Below are 19,150 nucleotides of genomic sequence, written 5' to 3' on the forward strand. Positions count from 1 at the left end.
GCATACCAATGCCCCCACCCCCCAATAAAATAGCCACAGCCTTTCTGCCCCCCTTGGCATATCTGGGCAACCCGCCACCCGCCGATTCCCCCCAGGGCGGCAGGAAACCCACTAGGCACAGACTTTTTTTTACCAATGTGCATACCTGTGGATTTTGGGCCCTAGCGCAGCTGGCACATTGGGAAACCTAGCAAACCTGTACATTTTTTAAAACTAGACACCTTGGGAAATCTAGTATGGGGTGACTTGTGTGCCACTCACCAGGTTCTGTTACCCAGAATCCCTTGCAAACCTCAAACTTAGTTAAAAAAACACATTTACCTCACATTTCTGTGATGGAAAGTTCTGGGATCTGCCTGGATCCACACAATTCCACCCACCCAGAATTTCCCAAATACTTCAGAGAAAAATGGTACCTCACTTGTGTGGGTAGGCCTAGTGCCCGCGACAGGAAACGACCCAAAATACAACGTGGACACACCACATTTTCTCAGTGAAAACTGACCATTGTTTTGCAAAGTGCCTAGCTGTAGATTTTGAACCCTAGCTCTGCTGACTCATAGGGAAACCTAGCAAACCTATACATTGTTTTGAACTAAACACCCAGGAGAATCCAGGATGGGATGACTTGTCTGGCTCTCACCAGCTCCGTTACCCTGAATCCCTTGCAAACCTCAAAATCTGTTTCTGTGGTGGAAAGTTTTGGAATTCTGCGTGGATCCACACAATTCCACCCTCCCCACATTCCCCAAAGTCTTCCGAGAAAAATGGTACTTCACTTGTGTGGGTGGGTCAAGTACCCGCGACAGGCAAGGGCTCAAAACCTATTGAGGCGACATCAAAATTACCTATCACAAAAGAATCTGGTTTTGCAAGGGGAGTCTCATGAGATTTTGGCCCCGGGCTCGGCGGCCATCTAGGGAAACCTATCAAACCCACACATTACTGAAAACTGGAAAACCGGGGGTGTCCACCAAAGTATGGCTTACGTGGGTCCCCCAACATTTCCCTACCCAGAATCTACTGCAAACCTCAAATTTAGCTGAAAACATTATCTTTTTTATCAAATTTCTGTGTGGGAAAGTTCTGGAATCTGCTTAGATCCACAAATGTCCTACTACCCAGCGTTCCCCCAGGTCTACCAATAAAAATGGTACTGCACTCACGTGGGTGGGTCATGTACCCGCGACAGGCAAGGGCCCAAAATGTATTGAGGAGACATAAAAATTACCTGTAACAAAACAACCTGGTTTTGCAAGGGGAGTCACTTGGGATTTTGGCCCGAGCTCGGCGGCCATTTTGGGAAACCTACCAAACCCACACATTTCTGAAAACTGGACACCTGGGGGAGTCCAGCAAGGTATGGCTTGTGTGGATCCCCCAACATTTTTCTACCCAGAATGCTCTGCAAACCTCCACTTTAGCTGAAAAAATGACTTTTTTCTCAAATTTGTCTGTGGGAAAGTGCTGGAAACTGCATGGAACCACAAATTTCCTACCACTCAGCATTCCCCCAGGTCTCCCGATACAAATGATACCTCACTTGCATGGGTGGGTCATGTACCCGCTACAGGCAAGGGCCCAAAATATATTGGGGAGACATCAAAATTACCTATGACAAAACAACCTGGTTTTGCAAGGGGGGTCACCTGGGTTTTTAGCCCCCGGGCTCAGTAGCCATCTTGGGAAACTACCAAACCCACACATTTTGGAAAACTAGACACCTGGAGGAGTCCAGCGAGGTATGGATCGCGTGGATCCCCCTACATTTTCTTACCCAGAATGCCCTGCAAACCTCAAATTTAGCTGAAAAAAACACATTTCCCACATGTTTTTGGGTAGAATCACTGTGCCTGCACAAATGTCCTATCCCACAGCATTTCCCTCAGTCTCCAGAATAAAATGATACCTCACTTGTGTGGGTGGAGCAAGTCCCTGTGACTGGGAAGAGCCCAAAACATAGGGATTATTGGTATAGCACCAAGAATTCTGAGCGCTACATTAAAAATAAATACGTTTTTAGCCAATTCTGCATTGGACACTCACACAAGTGAGGTATCATTTTACTTGGGGCACTATGGAGAACGCTGTGGGGTAGGACATTTGTGCCGGCACGGTGAGTCCACACACAAATATGTGGAAAATTAGTTTTTTCAGATAATTTGAGGTTGGCAGGGGATTCTGGGTAGGGAAACTTTGGGGGATCCACGCATGCCATACCTCATTGGACTACCCAGGGTATCTAGTTTTCAGAAATGTGTGGGTTTGGTAGGTTTCCCTAGATGATGGTGAGCCCAGGGCCCAATACACAGGTGCCCCCCCAAAATCAGGTAGTTTTGTTATAGGTAATTTTGAACTCTCCGTAGTACAATTTGGGCCATTTCCTGTTGCAGCAACTATGCCCACCCACACAATTGAGGTACTATTGTTTTGGGGAGACCTGGGAGAACGCTGGGTGGTAGGAAATTTGTGTCAGCTTGGTGATCCTACAACCATCCCACACAGAAATGTGAGAAAAAAGTGATTTTTTTCAGCTAAATTTGAGTTTTGCTGGGGATTCTGGGTAGGGAAATGTTGGGGGACCCACGCAAGCCATACCTTGCTGGACTTCCCCGGGTGTCTACTTTTCAGAAATGTGTGGGTTTGGTAGGTTTCCCTAGATGGCCGCCGAGCCTGGAGCTAAAAACTCATAGGACCCCCTTGCAAAACCAGGTTATTTTGTGATAGGTAATTTTGATGTCACCTGGATTCATCATAATCCGTTTTTCGACTGGGCTTCAGTACCGAGACCGCCATTCTAGCTGTAACTGACTCGCTCAGACAGAAAATAGACATTGGAGGATCGGTAGTACTGATCCTTCTAGATCTTTCTGCGGCATTTGATACCATCTCACATTTAATGCTCGCGGAGAGCCTAGCTTCCTGTGGCATTCAAGGGACAGCCTAGAAGTGGTTGCAGAACTTTATGTCAGGCAGAACCCAAACTATCATGCTAGGGCCATATCTCTCAGAAAAAATGTGTCTAGACAGGGGTGTACCCCAGGGCTCCTGCCTAAGCTCGACATTATTTAACATATATATATATGGCACCATTGGCAAAAATCGTAGAACAGCTAGGTTTTGAGATAATTTCATATACTGATGATACTCAGCTTATGTTTACTATTGGCCCAAATATAGAAGCAGAGAAATTGCGGTTCTCCAGCGGAATGCTTGTAATCTCTAGCTGGATGACGCAGAACTGCCTTCAGTTGAATCCTGGAAAAACCGAGGTCATGCTACTGGGGAAAGCCTCAGCTAGCTGGTCTGATGAATGGTGTCCCTCACAACTGGGAGCAGCTCCTGTTCCTAAACAATGTGTTAAAAATCTAGGCCTAAAATTAGATCAGTCATTAACCATGAAAGACCACATTGCTGCCACTACTAGGTCCTGCTACTATAGTTTGTGTCTACTCCGCAAAATTCTTCCCTACATGCCCACTATTCACCACAGAACCTTAGTTCAAGCCATGGTCATCAGCCGATTAGACTATGGTAATGCTCTGTTGGCAGAAGTGGGAGAGACTGTGCTTACTAAATTACAAGTGATTCAGAACAAGGCGGCCAAAATGATACTGACCCACCCAGCAGGCTCCCCCTCTGCTCCCTTGCTGATAGAGCTGCATTGGTTACCTGTAAGGAAGAGATCATTTTTCAAAATTTGCTGTTTCACTTACAATGTGCTGAATGGCAGAGGCCCCTACTATCTACAAAAGAGACTCACAAAACATATACCGAACAGAAATCTCAGATCCAGTACTCCAGGCCTTCTACAGGTGCCTCGTATACGTTTGAGTCGCACTGGGGGAAAAGCTTTTTTGTATCTGTCCCCAAGATACTGGAATAAACTACAGTTGCCCCTACGCAAAATTTCCATATACAGCACCTTTAGTAAACAACTAAAAGCATTCATGTTCTAACTCTGTTCCGACTTCCAGCTCCCAGGTCAAATTTCTAGGCGAGCGCCGAGATGCCCCCGGGTGAGTCGTGTGTTATAGAAATTAACTTAACATAACATAAGGCGGAAAGGCATATAGAAGACCGCAATTCCACCTGCAACGAAAAGCGTCACCAAGCGAGAGCCGCCTTGGAAATTCCAACGCACAGAACTGCTGACATTGCGCGTTCTCTTCAATGTTGAACAGAGCTATCCAAGGCTCTTCCCACTGCTGAAAGAGACAGTGCACCACCTCCGAGTGAAGACGCCATTTGTGATCCATCATGCACTAACGGCTGAGTTTGTCCGCCCTGGCGTTCAGGAAACCTGCCATGTGTTGAACCACCAGGGATATGCCCTGATGTTCCAGCCATGTCCAAAGGCAAAGAGTCTCCAGACAATGGGTCCACAACCCCGTCCTGTTTGTTGTAATAACACATGGCGGTGGTGTTGTCTGTGAACACCTCCACTACCCTTCCTTTGACAGAGCAAAGGATTGCCTTGAGTCCAAGATGAACCGCCCGGAGCTCCAGAAGATTGATGTGGAACCCGGACTCCGCTGGAGACCAGAGGCTTCTTGATCTCCTCCTCCCCCATGTGGCCGTCACACCCCAAGAGTGACGCATTTGTCACCACTGTGAACTCGGGTTGGGGAAGGGAGAGGGATCTGCTGTCGACCCAATCCTGGTTTGTTAGCCACCACTGCAATTGGTGTGCAGTGCCCTCCGAGATCTGGACGCAATCGGAAAGATTCCCCTGATGCTGCGCCCACTGAAACTTCAGGTCCTATTGCAGAGCCTGCATACGTTACCTGGCATGGTCCACCAGCGGGATGCAGAAAGCCTTGAGGCTCAGCAGCCTCAGGGGCATTCTCACCGAAATCTGCAATGGAGGCTGAAACATCGGTATCATAGCCTGAATATCCTGGACTCGCTGCTCAGGAGGATAGACCTGAAACTGCTGTATCCAGAACTGCTCTGATGAAAAGGAGCTTCTGAGAGGGAATCAGTTGTGACTTCGGCACGTTGATAGTGAACCCCAGGGAGTGCTGGTGGTCCACCGTAGTCTGGAGGTGGAAGACGACAGCCTGGGGCGAACACGCCTTCAACAGCCAGTTGTCGAGATAGGGGAAAACTGGAACCCCTGATATGCACAGATGAGCTGCAACCACCGCAATCACTTTCGTGAACACCCGAGGGGCGCTGGTAAGGCCAAAAGGGAGCCCGGTAAACTGAAAATGCTTGTGGTCTACCGTCCACCGCAGGTAACGCCTATGGGCCGGCCGGACGGGGATGTGAAAATGCGCGTCCTGAAAGTTCAACGCTAGCATGCAGTCTCCAAGGTCGAGGGCAGACAAGACCTGAGCCAATGTCAATATTTTGAACTTCTCCTGCCAGAGGAAGCGGTTGATGTCCCCGAGATCCAAGCTAGGACGCGGGCCTTTGTCCTTCTTTGGCACGAGAAAGTAGTGAGAATAACATCACAACCTACTTCTGGCACAGGGACTAGCTCGATGGCTCCCTTGGCCAAGAAAGCTGTAACATTCTGACGGAAAAGAGCCAAGTGATCCTACGACATGCGATGGAGTGTCGGTGGCATGGGGGAGGGGTAGTCTCAAAGGGGAGGGAGTAGCCCCTTCGGACGATCTGCAAAACCTACCTGTCCAATGCGATGATGTGCCAGTGGTGAAGGTGATGGCGAATCCTGCTACCCACTGGCAACTGATGTCTCCGAAAGGTCGGATTAGGAAGGCTTAGAGGCTGATGCAGAGGGGGCACTGGTGGACTAGCCTGCCCACTGGCCCCCAGACCCAAGCCTGTGGCCACGCATGTGGCCCTGGGTGGGACGAGGTGGGTCACCCCTTCCTTAGCCACAAAAGGCTATGGCAGTGAGGCCCAAGGATTTGGCCGTAGCCCGAGAGTCCTTGAAGCGCTTGAGCGCATTGTCCGCCTTGTCGCCAAACAGGGCGTCTCCAAAAGGGTTGATTGGACATCCCCGGAAAAAACAGTGGACCTCAGCCAAGCGTCTCAAGGCTACTAGCGTGGAGATTGTTCTACCTAGAGAGTCGGCAGTATCCCTCCCACATCAAATGGCGAACTTCGATGCGTCTCTGCTCTCTGCAACTGCACAGGAGAGTGCAGTCCAGGCATCGAACGGGCACTGTGGCAGCACTTGCGCAACCGTGTCCTGCAAAGAGTCGGTGTTGCGGCCCAAGAGACATGCGGTGTTCACTGACTGCATTCCTAAGCTGGCAGAAGAAATCATCTTCTTCCCAAGATAGTCTAGCTTCTTGGATTCCCTATCTGGGGGAGCAATAGGGAATGCGCCTTTGGATGTTGAGGCTTGGACCACCAAGCTCTCGGGGGTAGGGTGTTGGGAGAGGAAAATTGGGTCACCCAGGGTTGGCTTTGGTGTAGGGCAATCATCCTATCCACAGGAGCCCCTGTGCTGGGTTTGGAGCAAGTGCCCAGAAGGATGTCAGTGAGGGCCCCATTGAACGGCAGCAGGGGCTCCGGAGAGGCCGCTGCCGGCTGAAGCACCTCATTCAGGAGGTTAGTCCTGACTGCCAATGTAGGAAGCTCAAGGCCAAGGCCTCAGCCGCCCTACGCAACACCACAGCATAGGAGACTCCCTCCTCTGTGGCCACACTAGGGGGAGAAAGCATACCAGGGACTGGGGAAGTGTCCAAACCACTAGCATAACCCAACTTCTTTCTCCAGCTCTTCTAGCTGGTCTGCCAGAGGGTCCTTCCCAATCCTCCTCACTCTCCTCTAGCTGCCACTCAGGGTGTAAGGGAATGCCAGGATAGAACAGTGGTACAAAAGTACCATTCAGTACTGGCTTCGGTCGATGCCGGTCCGGCTCTGTGTTCAAGTCAAGGGGGAGGCCGGGGTCGACGCCGGCCGGGGACACTACCGGCGTCAGAGGCGGCGGAGGCATCATTAGAGCAATCAGCCCCGAGGGAGGTGCTGTAAGGTCAACCGTTGCCGATCCTGATCCAGGCCTGGATGCCTGAGGGCCCTGCAGCTTCAGGGCCGGAGCCGCCGGCATCGAAGGCCTAGAACCGCCAACCGAGTCCGCGGGTCTGAAGGCACGACGGCGGAGTCAGGCTGCCCAAAGATGGACTGAAGGGCTTAGTAAAAAGCACAAAACTGGGCAGGGGACGCTCTGGCTCCCGGTAAGGGAGGGAAGCTCAGAGCTGTCCCAGCAGGCTCAGTGAGCGGAGCCGAAGGATGAGGACTTTCCGCGTGCCGCGTTGCCTTGGCAGACAGAAAGGGAGAAGGTGAGAGCGACGGTGCTTCTTCGCCTTCTTCTTGCCCAAAGATGAGGACTTCGAAGATGATTGATGGTGGTGACTCCGCGACCGGTCCCGCGACCTCCCTCTGGACCGGGACCACGAACGCCATGGAGCTGACTGCCTCTAGAAGTTTTCTGGACCGCTCCCGCAAAGACTTCAGGTTGATGGCCTGACAGTCGTGGTTAAGCTTCAGACACCAAAGGCACACGAGATGGAGGTCCATGACCTACATCAATTTGTGACAGGAAGCCAGAACGCCGATGGGACATCCCTACGTGCACCAGGAGTCGAACGACTTGAAAACATGTTGAGAAAAGTCGAAAAAACTTTTGTCAAAAATTGACTAAGGGTACCACTCTCTCCGGATCTGCACTGGCTTGCACAGAAAAAGAAAGAACTGGTGCCAGCGCAGCATCTAAGTAGATACTGCAACGTTATTCCGGTGATCACGACACCAACGACGAACACAGAGTCAACCAACGCCACCTACCGACACGCAGGGGTGCTTCTGTGCTTCTGAAGAAAAATTTTCCTGATCCAGTCTGACACCTGGGGTAATTCTAAGGTAAGGAATCTACAACTAATAGTCTCTTTCACATATAACTTTTTACACCATGCGCCATGCAAACGATATTGCATAGAAAAAAAGCATCAACCTGGTCTACACTCCATTTTTCACACAACCCAAAAAAAAATCAACCAAACCACTTAGGTACAAAAACAAATCAATAAAACGTGCACATATAAAAATTATTCACAAATTCCTTTCAGAGGTTGAACAGAAACCTCACTTTCCTGTCTTTTCCGAGCTGCAGCAAAAAGGAATGTGAAGGAAATGATGAATGCTGGGTACCAGATAAAGAAGACACATACACGGTATGCCGTGGAGAACCTGTAAAGCAAATAGTGTTACCGCAACAACATCGATACTTGGGTTGTAGTTTCATTCTGATGTGAACATTGCTTTAATGTTGTTTTTTAAACTCGGTTTTTAGACTGCTATTAGAACGGAAGTTTATCATACTTCAATGGCACCCACATGCTGTGAGTTATGTACATTGTCTTGCAGTTGTAGTGGCAAGTCGTGCTCAGAATACACATGGTTATACATCAGAGCTAAAAACTTGCTGCTTACATAACGCATAAGTGTATGACAAACCTGAGAGTAACCACGTAAAAACTAACAACGAAAACATGTTCCTACTACAGTGTAGATTATTTTATTTCACGTCCAGCAAACATGTATTTGTATGGAACTGTTTTACGTAAACAAAACAACAATGTAATAAACCCTGTAATACATTTGGCCAAAGAAGAGTGGTCGGTACTTGGCCGACTCAGGTGTTGTCTGCTTGTAGATCATACACAGTCTTGGGTTGTTTTCAAATGAATCTTTACATTAGTCACATACATTCAAGTCAGCCTTCTAATAAATTTACAGAAACGTTGAGCAAAAAAACACCGATAGCAACCGTGAAAACTAATTTCGTCTACAACAAGCACCAAGCATTTATTTATTTACCTTTCGGAGGTTTTCTTAAGTACTAAACACACACAATTTTCTTACACAGAATTCTTGTAAAGGCTAACGAATCCTGCAAAGAGATGTTTTCAGAGAGATGGGGATGTAATTATGGTGCCTTGCGCTAGTGGTTACTTGCTAAGTGAGCCTTTGTCTCCTGTCTACCCCTTTCGTCCCCTCCCCGCTTAACACAGATGTTTCCCCTTTGCTGAAGTCAGATGTTCTCTTCTTGTTCTTCTAGTCTGGACCTGATGGCACCCTCTTAACCTCTGCAAACTGGTTATTTCATCTGCATTGTGTGTACCACTTCTGTTTCGACTAAAAAATCGCATTTGGCTGTTGTTGATTGATACTACTGGTCTGAAACTGCTTCCTGATTGACTGGTGTTGTTGCTGGATTCGTTGCTGCTCCTTAAAATCCTCTGAAAAGTTCTCCGAATGTTGGGGTTCATGGTTGCCCTAAATGACGCTTTTCGGCCTGAAGTACCTACAAAGAAAAAAAAGCTCATTACCCACGGCATTCGGGAATAAAGAGGCTAATGCAAGGGCCATTTGCACAGATGTAACAGACTATTTAAATGTTTGGGCCTTTTGACGTCATCTTCCAAAACTTTGTCTGTATAAGATGCATACAGGAAAAGTATTTGGTAAACGGGGTATTTGGCTAGAATTGAGATGGGTGCGTTAAACTTTCCTATAATACATGCTACCCATGAAACTTTAACTACGGTTTAAGCTCGAGTAAGTTTAGGGATCTTCAAGAAGGGGATGGTATGAATTGAGTGAAATCACTTTTCTTGGTCAAATGAGGAATGTAGATGACTGAGGCCCTCATTTCATGTCCTGCATTGCAGGGGAAAGAAGCACTGCTGCTACAAGCCTATTATTTAATTCTCTAAAGTATTTTTGTCAGGGGTAAAACATGCACAGAGGATACCCTGCAGTACTTTCTAGCCCTGTTCTACATGGTCCTCTGTTATGATGTCAAATCAGACCTCTGGGGTCGGTGCAACTCATGCTCACTTAGGCAATCCTTGCAAAAAGTATTGCCATTGTCACAGGAAACACACCTGATACTAAAGTGAGTTCACTGTCATGTCAAATACCCATTTTTGAAAGTCGCAAAGTGAAGAACCCTCAATCATCAAAGATGGTTGTCAGTTATCGACATGTGGACGTTTTTCACCATGTCGCGATTAACTGCTTTGAACCATACGTTTTACTTTTTTTCATATACACAAGCCAAGAAATGTTGAATATCAACCACCCAGAATAATAAGTACGCTAACAAATTAAACATCCTATTGTCGTGTGAGTCCTTTCTTATGACCACTTTTTCTCTAATAAAAATACAAAATGTAAAGAAAATACATCTTAACAAAACATATGGCGCACATCAAGATATTACACTTAACTTTTCAAATAATTTTTATTAGGGTTTTAAAAGGTATACAGTAAAAGTAACAAGCATTTGCAATGCAATCGGTCCGCCTTTGGGGCCTTATATGCATTCAGCTATGCAGCACATTAGCCTGGGTGCTGAAACATCTACTGTTCTTTAACATGGAGGGAAAGTAAGCACCAAACTGCGTGACACGCTGGAACACATGGAGAGAAATATTGCCTTTAAGCGGGAAATGGTATAGTCCAAAGCTCTGTGTTTAATATAAAATCAGGGCCTTCGGTGGTCATATCACTGAAAATACAGGATTTGAAAAAAATATTATTGTCTACGGGTGCTTGTGGGAGTCATTTTCTATGCACTGGAATTTAGAGAATTGTAAAGTGATTCTGATATTTTACTGACCTCTGCTGGTCGTTATCTATCAAGAAAGTTAAATAGAGGCAGTGTCCAGAAAAATAAAAAAAAGAAAGTCACTCAGCAGAAAGCAATTCTTGTACTTTATAAACATCTACTGGTCGTTAAAGACAGTTAACCCTTCTATGCTTTGGATGTGCGGGAGCCGTCCAACGCATAAGTGCTCATGTGCGTTGGGCGACTCCCACTGGTCTGACGCCTTGATATAAGGAATCCCTCTGGTGCGGGCACCAGAGAGATTCCCTTTACCCCACAACAGCCTCGGAAGCTAGGGAACAGTTTCCCCAGCTCCCGAGGCCCCCACCTGGTTTCCCTGAGATAACGATCAGCGCACACGTCGCGCTGATGTCATTTCAGTGAAACAGAAACTGAAATGAGCCAAGAGGCTCCTTTCAGTTTTGCTTTCTACATTGCTCAGGGGGCTATCTCAGCCCCTGAGCACCTAGAAAGTCAGTAGAGGTATCGTTGGAAAGGGGAGAATCTCCCCTTTCCAGGAGGGCAATTCCCAAGCTTGGATCCACCCACTAGGCTTCAGGGAGAGGAGAGCAGCCCCTTGGGCAAGGGCCTTTGCTCCCCCCAATATAATTGGCTATATTCAGTCATTTTGGCCCCCCTGGGGGGCAGTTGGGGGCAGTAGCCCCCAACCTGCCCCCCAGGGGGTAGAAAGCCCACTAGACGCCAGGGATTCTTTTTTGGCAATTTCAATTAGGGTGGGGGCTGTCCAAAACGAGCATGCCAATGCCTTCACCGCTGCCAAAATTACAGTCTTTCTGCCCCACCCTAGGGCGCGGAAGGGAGTAGTAGCTCCCAATCTGCCCCCCTGGGGCATGCAAAAAGCCCACAAGACGCCAGGGATTTTTTTTGGGGCAATTTGAATTAGGGTGCAGGCTGCCCAAAACAGACATGCTAATGCCCCCACCCCACAAAAATTGTGGGGTGGGGGCATTCCCCCCCCTGGGGGGGGGGGGGGAAGGCTGAAAGCCCACTAGAAACCAGGGCTTTTTTGGTCAAGTCCATTTGGGGGGGGGCTTCCCAAAACGGGCCTGTCTATGCCCCCACCCCCGCAAAAATAACAGCATGTCTGCTCCCCTGGGAGGCAGATGGGGGCGGGTGCAAAAAGCCCACTAGATGCCAGGGATTTTTTTGCCAATTTGAAGTGAGGGTGGGGGCTGTTCAAAATGGGTATGCCAATGCCGCCACCCCCACACAAATTCTAGTATTTCCGCCCCCCTTGGAGGGCAGAAAACCCACTAGAAACCAGGGATTTTTTTTGTAATCAATGAGGGGTGGAAACTGCCCAAAATGGGCATGAAAATGCCCCCACCCCCCAAAAAATTATCCACAGTCTTTCTGCACCCCTAGGTGGCATATCGGGGCAAACCCCCTTCCCCCCAATTTTCCCCCAGCAAAATTCCAGTCTTTCTGCCACCACCGGGGGATAGAAAGCCCACTAGGAACCAGTAATTATGCTGACTTTAATGCTTGGGGGTGCGGTCTGGCCAGAATGGGCATACCAATGCCCCCACCCCCCAATAAAATAGCCACAGCCTTTCTGCCCCCCTTGGCATATCTGGGCAACCCGCCACCCGCCGATTCCCCCCAGGGCGGCAGGAAACCCACTAGGCACAGACTTTTTTTTACCAATGTGCATACCTGTGGATTTTGGGCCCTAGCGCAGCTGGCACATTGGGAAACCTAGCAAACCTGTACATTTTTTAAAACTAGACACCATGGGAAATCTAGTATGGGGTGACTTGTGTGCCACTCACCAGGTTCTGTTACCCAGAATCCCTTGCAAACCTCAAACTTAGTTAAAAAAACACATTTACCTCACATTTCTGTGATGGAAAGTTCTGGGATCTGCCTGGATCCACACAATTTCACCCACCCAGCATTTCCCAAATACTTCAGAGAAAAATGGTACCTCACTTGTGTGGGTAGGCCTAGTGCCCGCGACAGGAAACGACCCAAAATACAACGTGGACACACCACATTTTCTCAGTGAAAACTGACCATTGTTTTGCAAAGTGCCTAGCTGTAGATTTTGAACCCTAGCTCTGCTGACTCATAGGGAAACCTAGCAAACCTATACATTGTTTTGAACTAAACACCCAGGAGAATCCAGGATGGGATGACTTGTCTGGCTCTCACCAGCTCCGTTACCCTGAATCCCTTGCAAACCTCAAAATCTGTTTCTGTGGTGGAAAGTTTTGGAATTCTGCGTGGATCCACACAATTCCACCCTCCCCACATTCCCCAAAGTCTTCCGAGAAAAATGGTACTTCACTTGTGTGGGTGGGTCAAGTACCCGCGACAGGCAAGGGCTCAAAACCTATTGAGGCGACATCAAAATTACCTATCACAAAACAATCTGGTTTTGCAAGGGGAGTCTCATGAGATTTTGGCCCCGGGCTCGGCGGCCATCTAGGGAAACCTATCAAACCCACACATTACTGAAAACTGGAAAACCGGGGGAGTCCACCAAAGTATGGCTTGCGTGGGTCCCCCAACATTTCCCTACCCAGAATCCACTGCAAACCTCCACTTTAGCTGAAAACATTATCTTTTTTCTCAAATTTCTGTGTGGGAAAGTTCTGGAATCTGCTTAGATCCACAAATGTCCTACTACCCAGCGTTCCCCCACGTCTACCAATAAAAATGGTACTGCACTCACGTGGGTGGGTCATGTACCCGCGACAGGCAAGGGCCCAAAATGTATTGAGGAGACATAAAAATTACCTGTAACAAAACAACCTGGTTTTGCAAGGGGAGTCACTTGGGATTTTGGCCCGAGCTCAGCGGCCATCTTGGGAAACCTACCAAACCCACACATTTCTGAAAACTGGACACCTGGGGGAGTCCAGCAAGGTATGGCTTGTGTGGATCCCCCAACATTTTTCTACCCAGAATGCTCTGCAAACCTCCACTTTAGCTGAAAAAATGACTTTTTTCTCAAATTTGTCTGTGGGAAAGTGCTGGAAACTGCATGGATCCACAAATTTCCTACCACTCAGCATTCCTCCAGGTCTCCCGATACAAATGATACCTCACTTGCATGGGTGGGTCATGTACCCGCTACAGGCAAGGGCCCAAAATATATTGGGGAGACATCAAAATTACCTATCACAAAACAACCTGGTTTTGCAAGGGGGGTCACCTGGGTTTTTAGCCCCCGGGCTCAGTAGCCATCTTGGGAAACTACCAAACCCACACATTTTGGAAAACTAGACACCTGGAGGAGTCCAACGAGGTATGGATCGCGTGGATCCCCCTACATTTTCTTACCCAGAATGCCCTGCAAACCTCAAATTTAGCTGAAAAAAACACATTTCCCACATGTTTTTGGGTGGAATCACTGTGCCTGCACAAATGTCCTATCCCACAGCGTTCCCCTCAGTCTCCAGAATAAAATGATACCTCACTTGTGTGGGTGGAGCAAGTCCCTGTGACTGGGAAGAGCCCAAAACATAGGGATTATTGGTATAGCACCAAGAATTCTGAGCGCTACATTAAAAATAAATACGTTTTTAGCCAATTCTGCATTGGACAGGTATCATTTTACTTGGGGCACTATGGAGAACGCTGTGGGGTAGGACATTAGTGCCGGCACGGTGAGTCCACACACAAATATGTGGAAAATTAGTTTTTTCAGATAATTTGAGGTTGGCAGGGGATTCTGGGTAGGGAAACTTTGGGGGATCCACGCATGCCATACCTCATTGGACTACCCAGGGTATCTAGTTTTCAGAAATGTGTGGGTTTGGTAGGTTTCCCTAGATGATGGTGAGCCCGGGGCCCAATACACAGGTGCCCCCCCAAAATCAGGTAGTTTTGTTATAGGTAATTTTGAACTCTCCGTAGTACAATTTGGGCCATTTCCTGTTGCAGCAACTATGCCCACCCACACAATTGAGGTACTATTGTTTTGGGGAGACCTGGGAGAACGCTGGGTGGTAGGAAATTTGTGTCAGCTTGGTGATCCTACAACCATCCCACACAGAAATGTGAGCAAAAAAGTGATTTTTTTCAGCTAAGAAATGCGTTACTTACCTGTAACAGCAGTTATCCAGTATTGGTGTCTTTCATGGATTCACATGCCTGAATCATTCCCCGTCGTCGAGACGGGAGCCTCCGGTACATAAAAAAGTAATGTCCTATAGACATACATAGAGAAAATAGGCCTAAGGGCCTCCCCTTAGTAGCCTTTCTTAGTCCTTATGTAAAAAGGACCAAACTCTCCTAGTCAGCCAATCAGCTCCGACCTCCCTCTAGAACCTTCCTGGGAGGAGCCTCAGTCCCTCAGATTTTCGTACGCACCCAGCTAGGTAGGCGTAATGTTGTCAGAGAGGGATGTGAGTCCTTCCCGGGGAGGCGGGAGGGTTGCATGTGAATCCATGAAAGACACCAATACTGGATAACTGCTGTTACAGGTAAGTAACGCATTTCTTATCCAGTATTAGGGGTGTCTTTCATGGATTCACATGCCTGAATCAGAATAGTTAGCAATGAGATGTGCACATTTGTGATGTAAATCAGTTCTGCAGTCATGTTAGACAATGCATATATCATCACATATAGTATCACAAGAGCAAGTAATGTGCATACCTGGATGGCGGGATGTAGGAAGGCTCACCTCACTGAGAGAGATGGCGAAGCACCGCTTGACCCACTGCCATATCCTTCTGAAGTTCGATATCCAGGCAGTAGTGGCTGGAGAAAGTGTGCGGTGACTTCCAGGTCGCCGCTCTGCCAATGTCCAAGATTGACAACCCCGCGAAGAGTGCTGCTGACGTGGACATTGCCCTGGTGGAATGTGCAGTGACCTGATCAGTCAAAGGCCGTCCGGCCTGGTCATGGCAGAATGCAATCGTTGATGAGATCCATCTTGAGATGCTTTGTTTCGTGAGGCCCATTCTTGGTCTGCTGTATGCCACGAACAGTTGTGAAGAGTTTCTGAAAGTCTTAGACTTATCTAAGTAGAACCTGAGACATCTTTGAGATCTAAAGAATGTAGAGCCCTTCCTGCTGCGGTTGAAGGGTTCGCAAAGAAAGTTTGAAGGATTATTGGCTCATTGAGATGAAAGTCTGAAGGCACCTTTGGAATGAATTTTGGGTTCGGTCTCAGCACCATGCTAGCATTCCTGAACTGCATGTATGGTTCCTGAATGGACAGAGCTTGGAGCTCGCTCACTCTTCTGGATAGAAAACCGCCTGTAGCCCACTGACTCTTAGTGGGGATTTTTCACGAGACATACTTTGGGTCAGCTCAGTGTACTGGTTGAACGGATGTTTCATGAGCTTGGTAAGAACCACATTGAGATGCCAGGAGGTGGCAACATCCTTACTGGCGGGAAAGATCTATATAAACGTTTCAGAACTTGCTTAATCAACCCGCTTGACCAGAGCGATGGGCTCGTTTGAATTCTTTTATAACGAGATAGCACTGCTAAGTGTTCTGCAATGGATAGAAAAGGCAATATTTGCACCAGTGATGTGGAGAAAGCATATTGCTGCGGTCGACACCGCAGACACAAAGCGCTTCCCTTTCCGGGAATATGTTCATGTGCTATCCGCACTTGCTCCGGCAAGAATGTCTACAGTCCTGTGGATTATTCCGATTGTGGAACTCTGAACTCAGTCTCGTGGATTATTCCGATTGTGGAACCCTGAACTCAGGGGTCAGGCGACCAATCAGAGAGACTTCAGACCCTGATGTCGAACTGCATTATCGATCATAGTAAGCAGAGATAGATACTGCCGCCGGTGGATCGGCGGCTACAGGGATAGGTGGTGGAGTTCTGTGAACCAATGTCGCCTCGGCCCAATTGGGGCTATTAAAATCAGAATACAAGGCTCCACCAACCTTGTCTTGAGGACGATGGGAGCATCGGGAATGGTGGAAAGGCCTACGCAAAGACATTGCGCAATGCGGTTGGAGACGCATTCCCTAGCCAATTACCGAAGTGTGGGCATTCGGCTTTCATTCACGTCGCAATTAGATCCATTTGCGGCGTGTTTTATCTGAAGAAGACGTGGCCAATGATTTGTTGGTCCAGCTCCCTGTTACAATGGTTTCTGCCTGCTAAACGCATCGGTGAGCCCACTGTTCGTCTTATTCTTGGTAGGCAAACTTGAAGGCCCAGGAAGACCGTCAGCCGTTCAGGCAGAGTGATATGTAGTGTCTTCTCCATAGGAGACTACCTTCCGCATTTTGTGACGACGTGAGGAACCGCCGGAAGTAGGAGTGACAAGCCTTGGGACAGTTTTTGAGAGGATATTCCTCATTGTAGGACTCCGGCCATGTGAGGATTCCCTTTTATGTGGCAAGATGACACTGTAGATTGTAACCACTGCTTCGATAGCGCCTCTTGTAGAGGTCTCGTTCGTAGTTGAGAGCGAGGAATCAGGAGGATACACTATCACTCTCTGATGGGAAAACCTTTGCTGACCGTGTGGCCAGGGTTATACCTAGGAAACTGATGTACCTAGGAAACTGATGTAGTGAGAAGGTTTCAGGACCGATTTTTCCTGATTGAGGATGAGATCCAAGCATCGAAAACTGAAAGCAGGCGTTGGGAGACCTGGACACGTCTTTTAAGGATGAAGCCTTGAGCAGGCAGTCCTTCAGATACCGAAAGACTTGGTGTCCTAGTTATGTCGCTCCCAGGGAACTGTATTTAGTGAATATGTGTGGTGCAGACTTGAGCTCGAAAGGTAGAACGCGAAACCGTAAATGTCTGCCAACTACTGCAAATCGTAAGTACTTTTAGTGATTCCTGCGAAGTGGGATATGGAAGTAAACGTCCTGTTTGCTGGACCTCATGGATTACCATGCGAAACAACTGCCTCTTTTAGGAGGGTGTTGAAGTCTCTGAAGCCCAAGGTTGGCCTCCTCCTCTTATCTTTTTTCTGGATTTAAAAAGGAAGCGGGAAGAAAAAACCCTTTTCCCTTATGAGGAGGAGGTACTCTCGCTATAGCTCCTTTGAGGAGGAGGAACTCTCGCTATAGCTCCTTTCTACAGCATAATCCAGACGTAGATGCAGCTGTATATCTTGATATCACCGCTGCCCGTTCCATGAGAAGACAATTTCTCAGAAGATGGGTGTTTGTTTTGCTATTGTCGGCGACTGAAGGCATTGTGGTCTACTCTGGCCTGAAGAGCAGGAAGATTGGAATTGATAATTTCCTTTGAGGGAAGACCTTCTTCTTCCTCCATTTGTACTAAAGGACTGGTTCATATACTGAAGAGTGTCCAAAGCTCTCGCATTGTCTGTTTCGTTAACTTTTCGTGCCAATAGTGACTGGCCCTCATCTGGCCTGTCCACAAACGTTGTTTACACCTCAGGACGGAAAGGGCCCTCCTTGGATCCGCAAGACTGCTGGTCCAGCCACTTGCGGAACCCTGTCATAGCGATATTCCTCGCGCAGTCTATGGTTTAATGCCAATGTACCGCCTCTAGCGGAATCCACCTAACTTCCTCTTCGGATGAGTCTGGTAATTCCGGCTGGTATGGGGCCAGTGTGCCCACAATTGTCCATGCTAGCATACCAAGAGCGCTAGAACGTTCACAGAGGAAAACCTGATCGTAAGGTTGTCCACTCTTAGACCCTCCTTATCAGGAGGAGGTGAGAACGGGGCCGAAGGATCCCCGGAGTTTTTCTAGGCCGCCTGTGGCACTGCCGAGTCCGGCTTAGAAAGTTCCTGTTAAGCACGCCGGTGCTGTATCTGGCGCCTTATACTTCTTCTCCAACGGAGGGATCACCAGTAATACAGAGGAGGGGTACTCCCGGACCCTTACCTCTTCTGACTATAGGTAATGGATAACCCGTAATGACCTTACTGCCTTCTTGTAGGGTTCTTTGAAAACGTACAAGAAGCAGGCCTGTTCTTGAGAGGTCATGGAGATCTTAAAACGTTGAGCAGCGCTCCATACCACCTTAGAAGAGATTCCAGAAGTGGTGGAGTTCCTTCTTCGTCGATGAATCCGTCGACGAGGTTGCCGTCATAGACTATGCCATCGTAGACGCGCAGTCATAGATGACCATACCCCCTTAAAAGAGATTACAGACTTGGTGGATTTCCTCCTTCGTTGACGAGTTCGTCGACAAGATCTCCGTCAGAGAGTATGCCGTCGTTCTGGGAAGGACATGGCTTTTGTAGTTTGGACTGGACTGTTCCCATGGGGCACAGGGTCAGCGCTGATTTGCATATCGCCATTGTCTAACCCAGGGTGGTGTGGAGTGGAAAAACGATGGATTTGGGCCCAGATCTTTGGACTGGGGTGAATGTGTGACATTGATCCACATTCTGTCCATCATTGTTGTGTTTGCAATTACCGCTCTAAGTGTACTGGGGATGCTCAGACGTGAGTCCCAGGCGCTCCACACCACTGGAATCAAGCTAGCCGGGCTGATGAGAGGTGTTACCTCGAAACCGGGCCGGTCCTCGGATGCTTGTTTCCGTTCTGGGAAGGACATGGCTTTTGTAGTTTGGACTGGACTGGACTGTTCCCATGGGGCACAGGGTCAGCGCT

The 19,150-nt window shown here is 48.2% G+C and overlaps 1 protein-coding gene across 11 annotated transcripts in view; it reads right to left on the reverse strand.

Annotated features, from left to right (window-relative positions):
• Positions 1-8,478: 8,478 nt before the first annotated feature.
• Positions 8,479-19,150, reverse strand: part of LOC144763479 (E3 ubiquitin-protein ligase PHF7-like) — a 1,848,469-nt gene continuing 1,837,797 nt past the window's right edge. For all 11 annotated transcript variants that reach the window (XM_078649109.1, XM_078649099.1, XM_078649102.1 and 8 more), the window contains one exon: positions 8,479-9,283. In XM_078649109.1, the coding sequence (XP_078505235.1) occupies positions 8,982-9,283 (302 nt within the window). In that variant the 3' untranslated portion in view covers positions 8,479-8,981. The remainder of the gene's footprint in view (positions 9,284-19,150) is intronic.

This window comes from Lissotriton helveticus, chromosome 6, assembly GCF_964261635.1.
Source record: "Lissotriton helveticus chromosome 6, aLisHel1.1, whole genome shotgun sequence".
In the NCBI taxonomy this organism is placed as follows: Eukaryota; Metazoa; Chordata; class Amphibia; order Caudata; family Salamandridae; genus Lissotriton; species Lissotriton helveticus.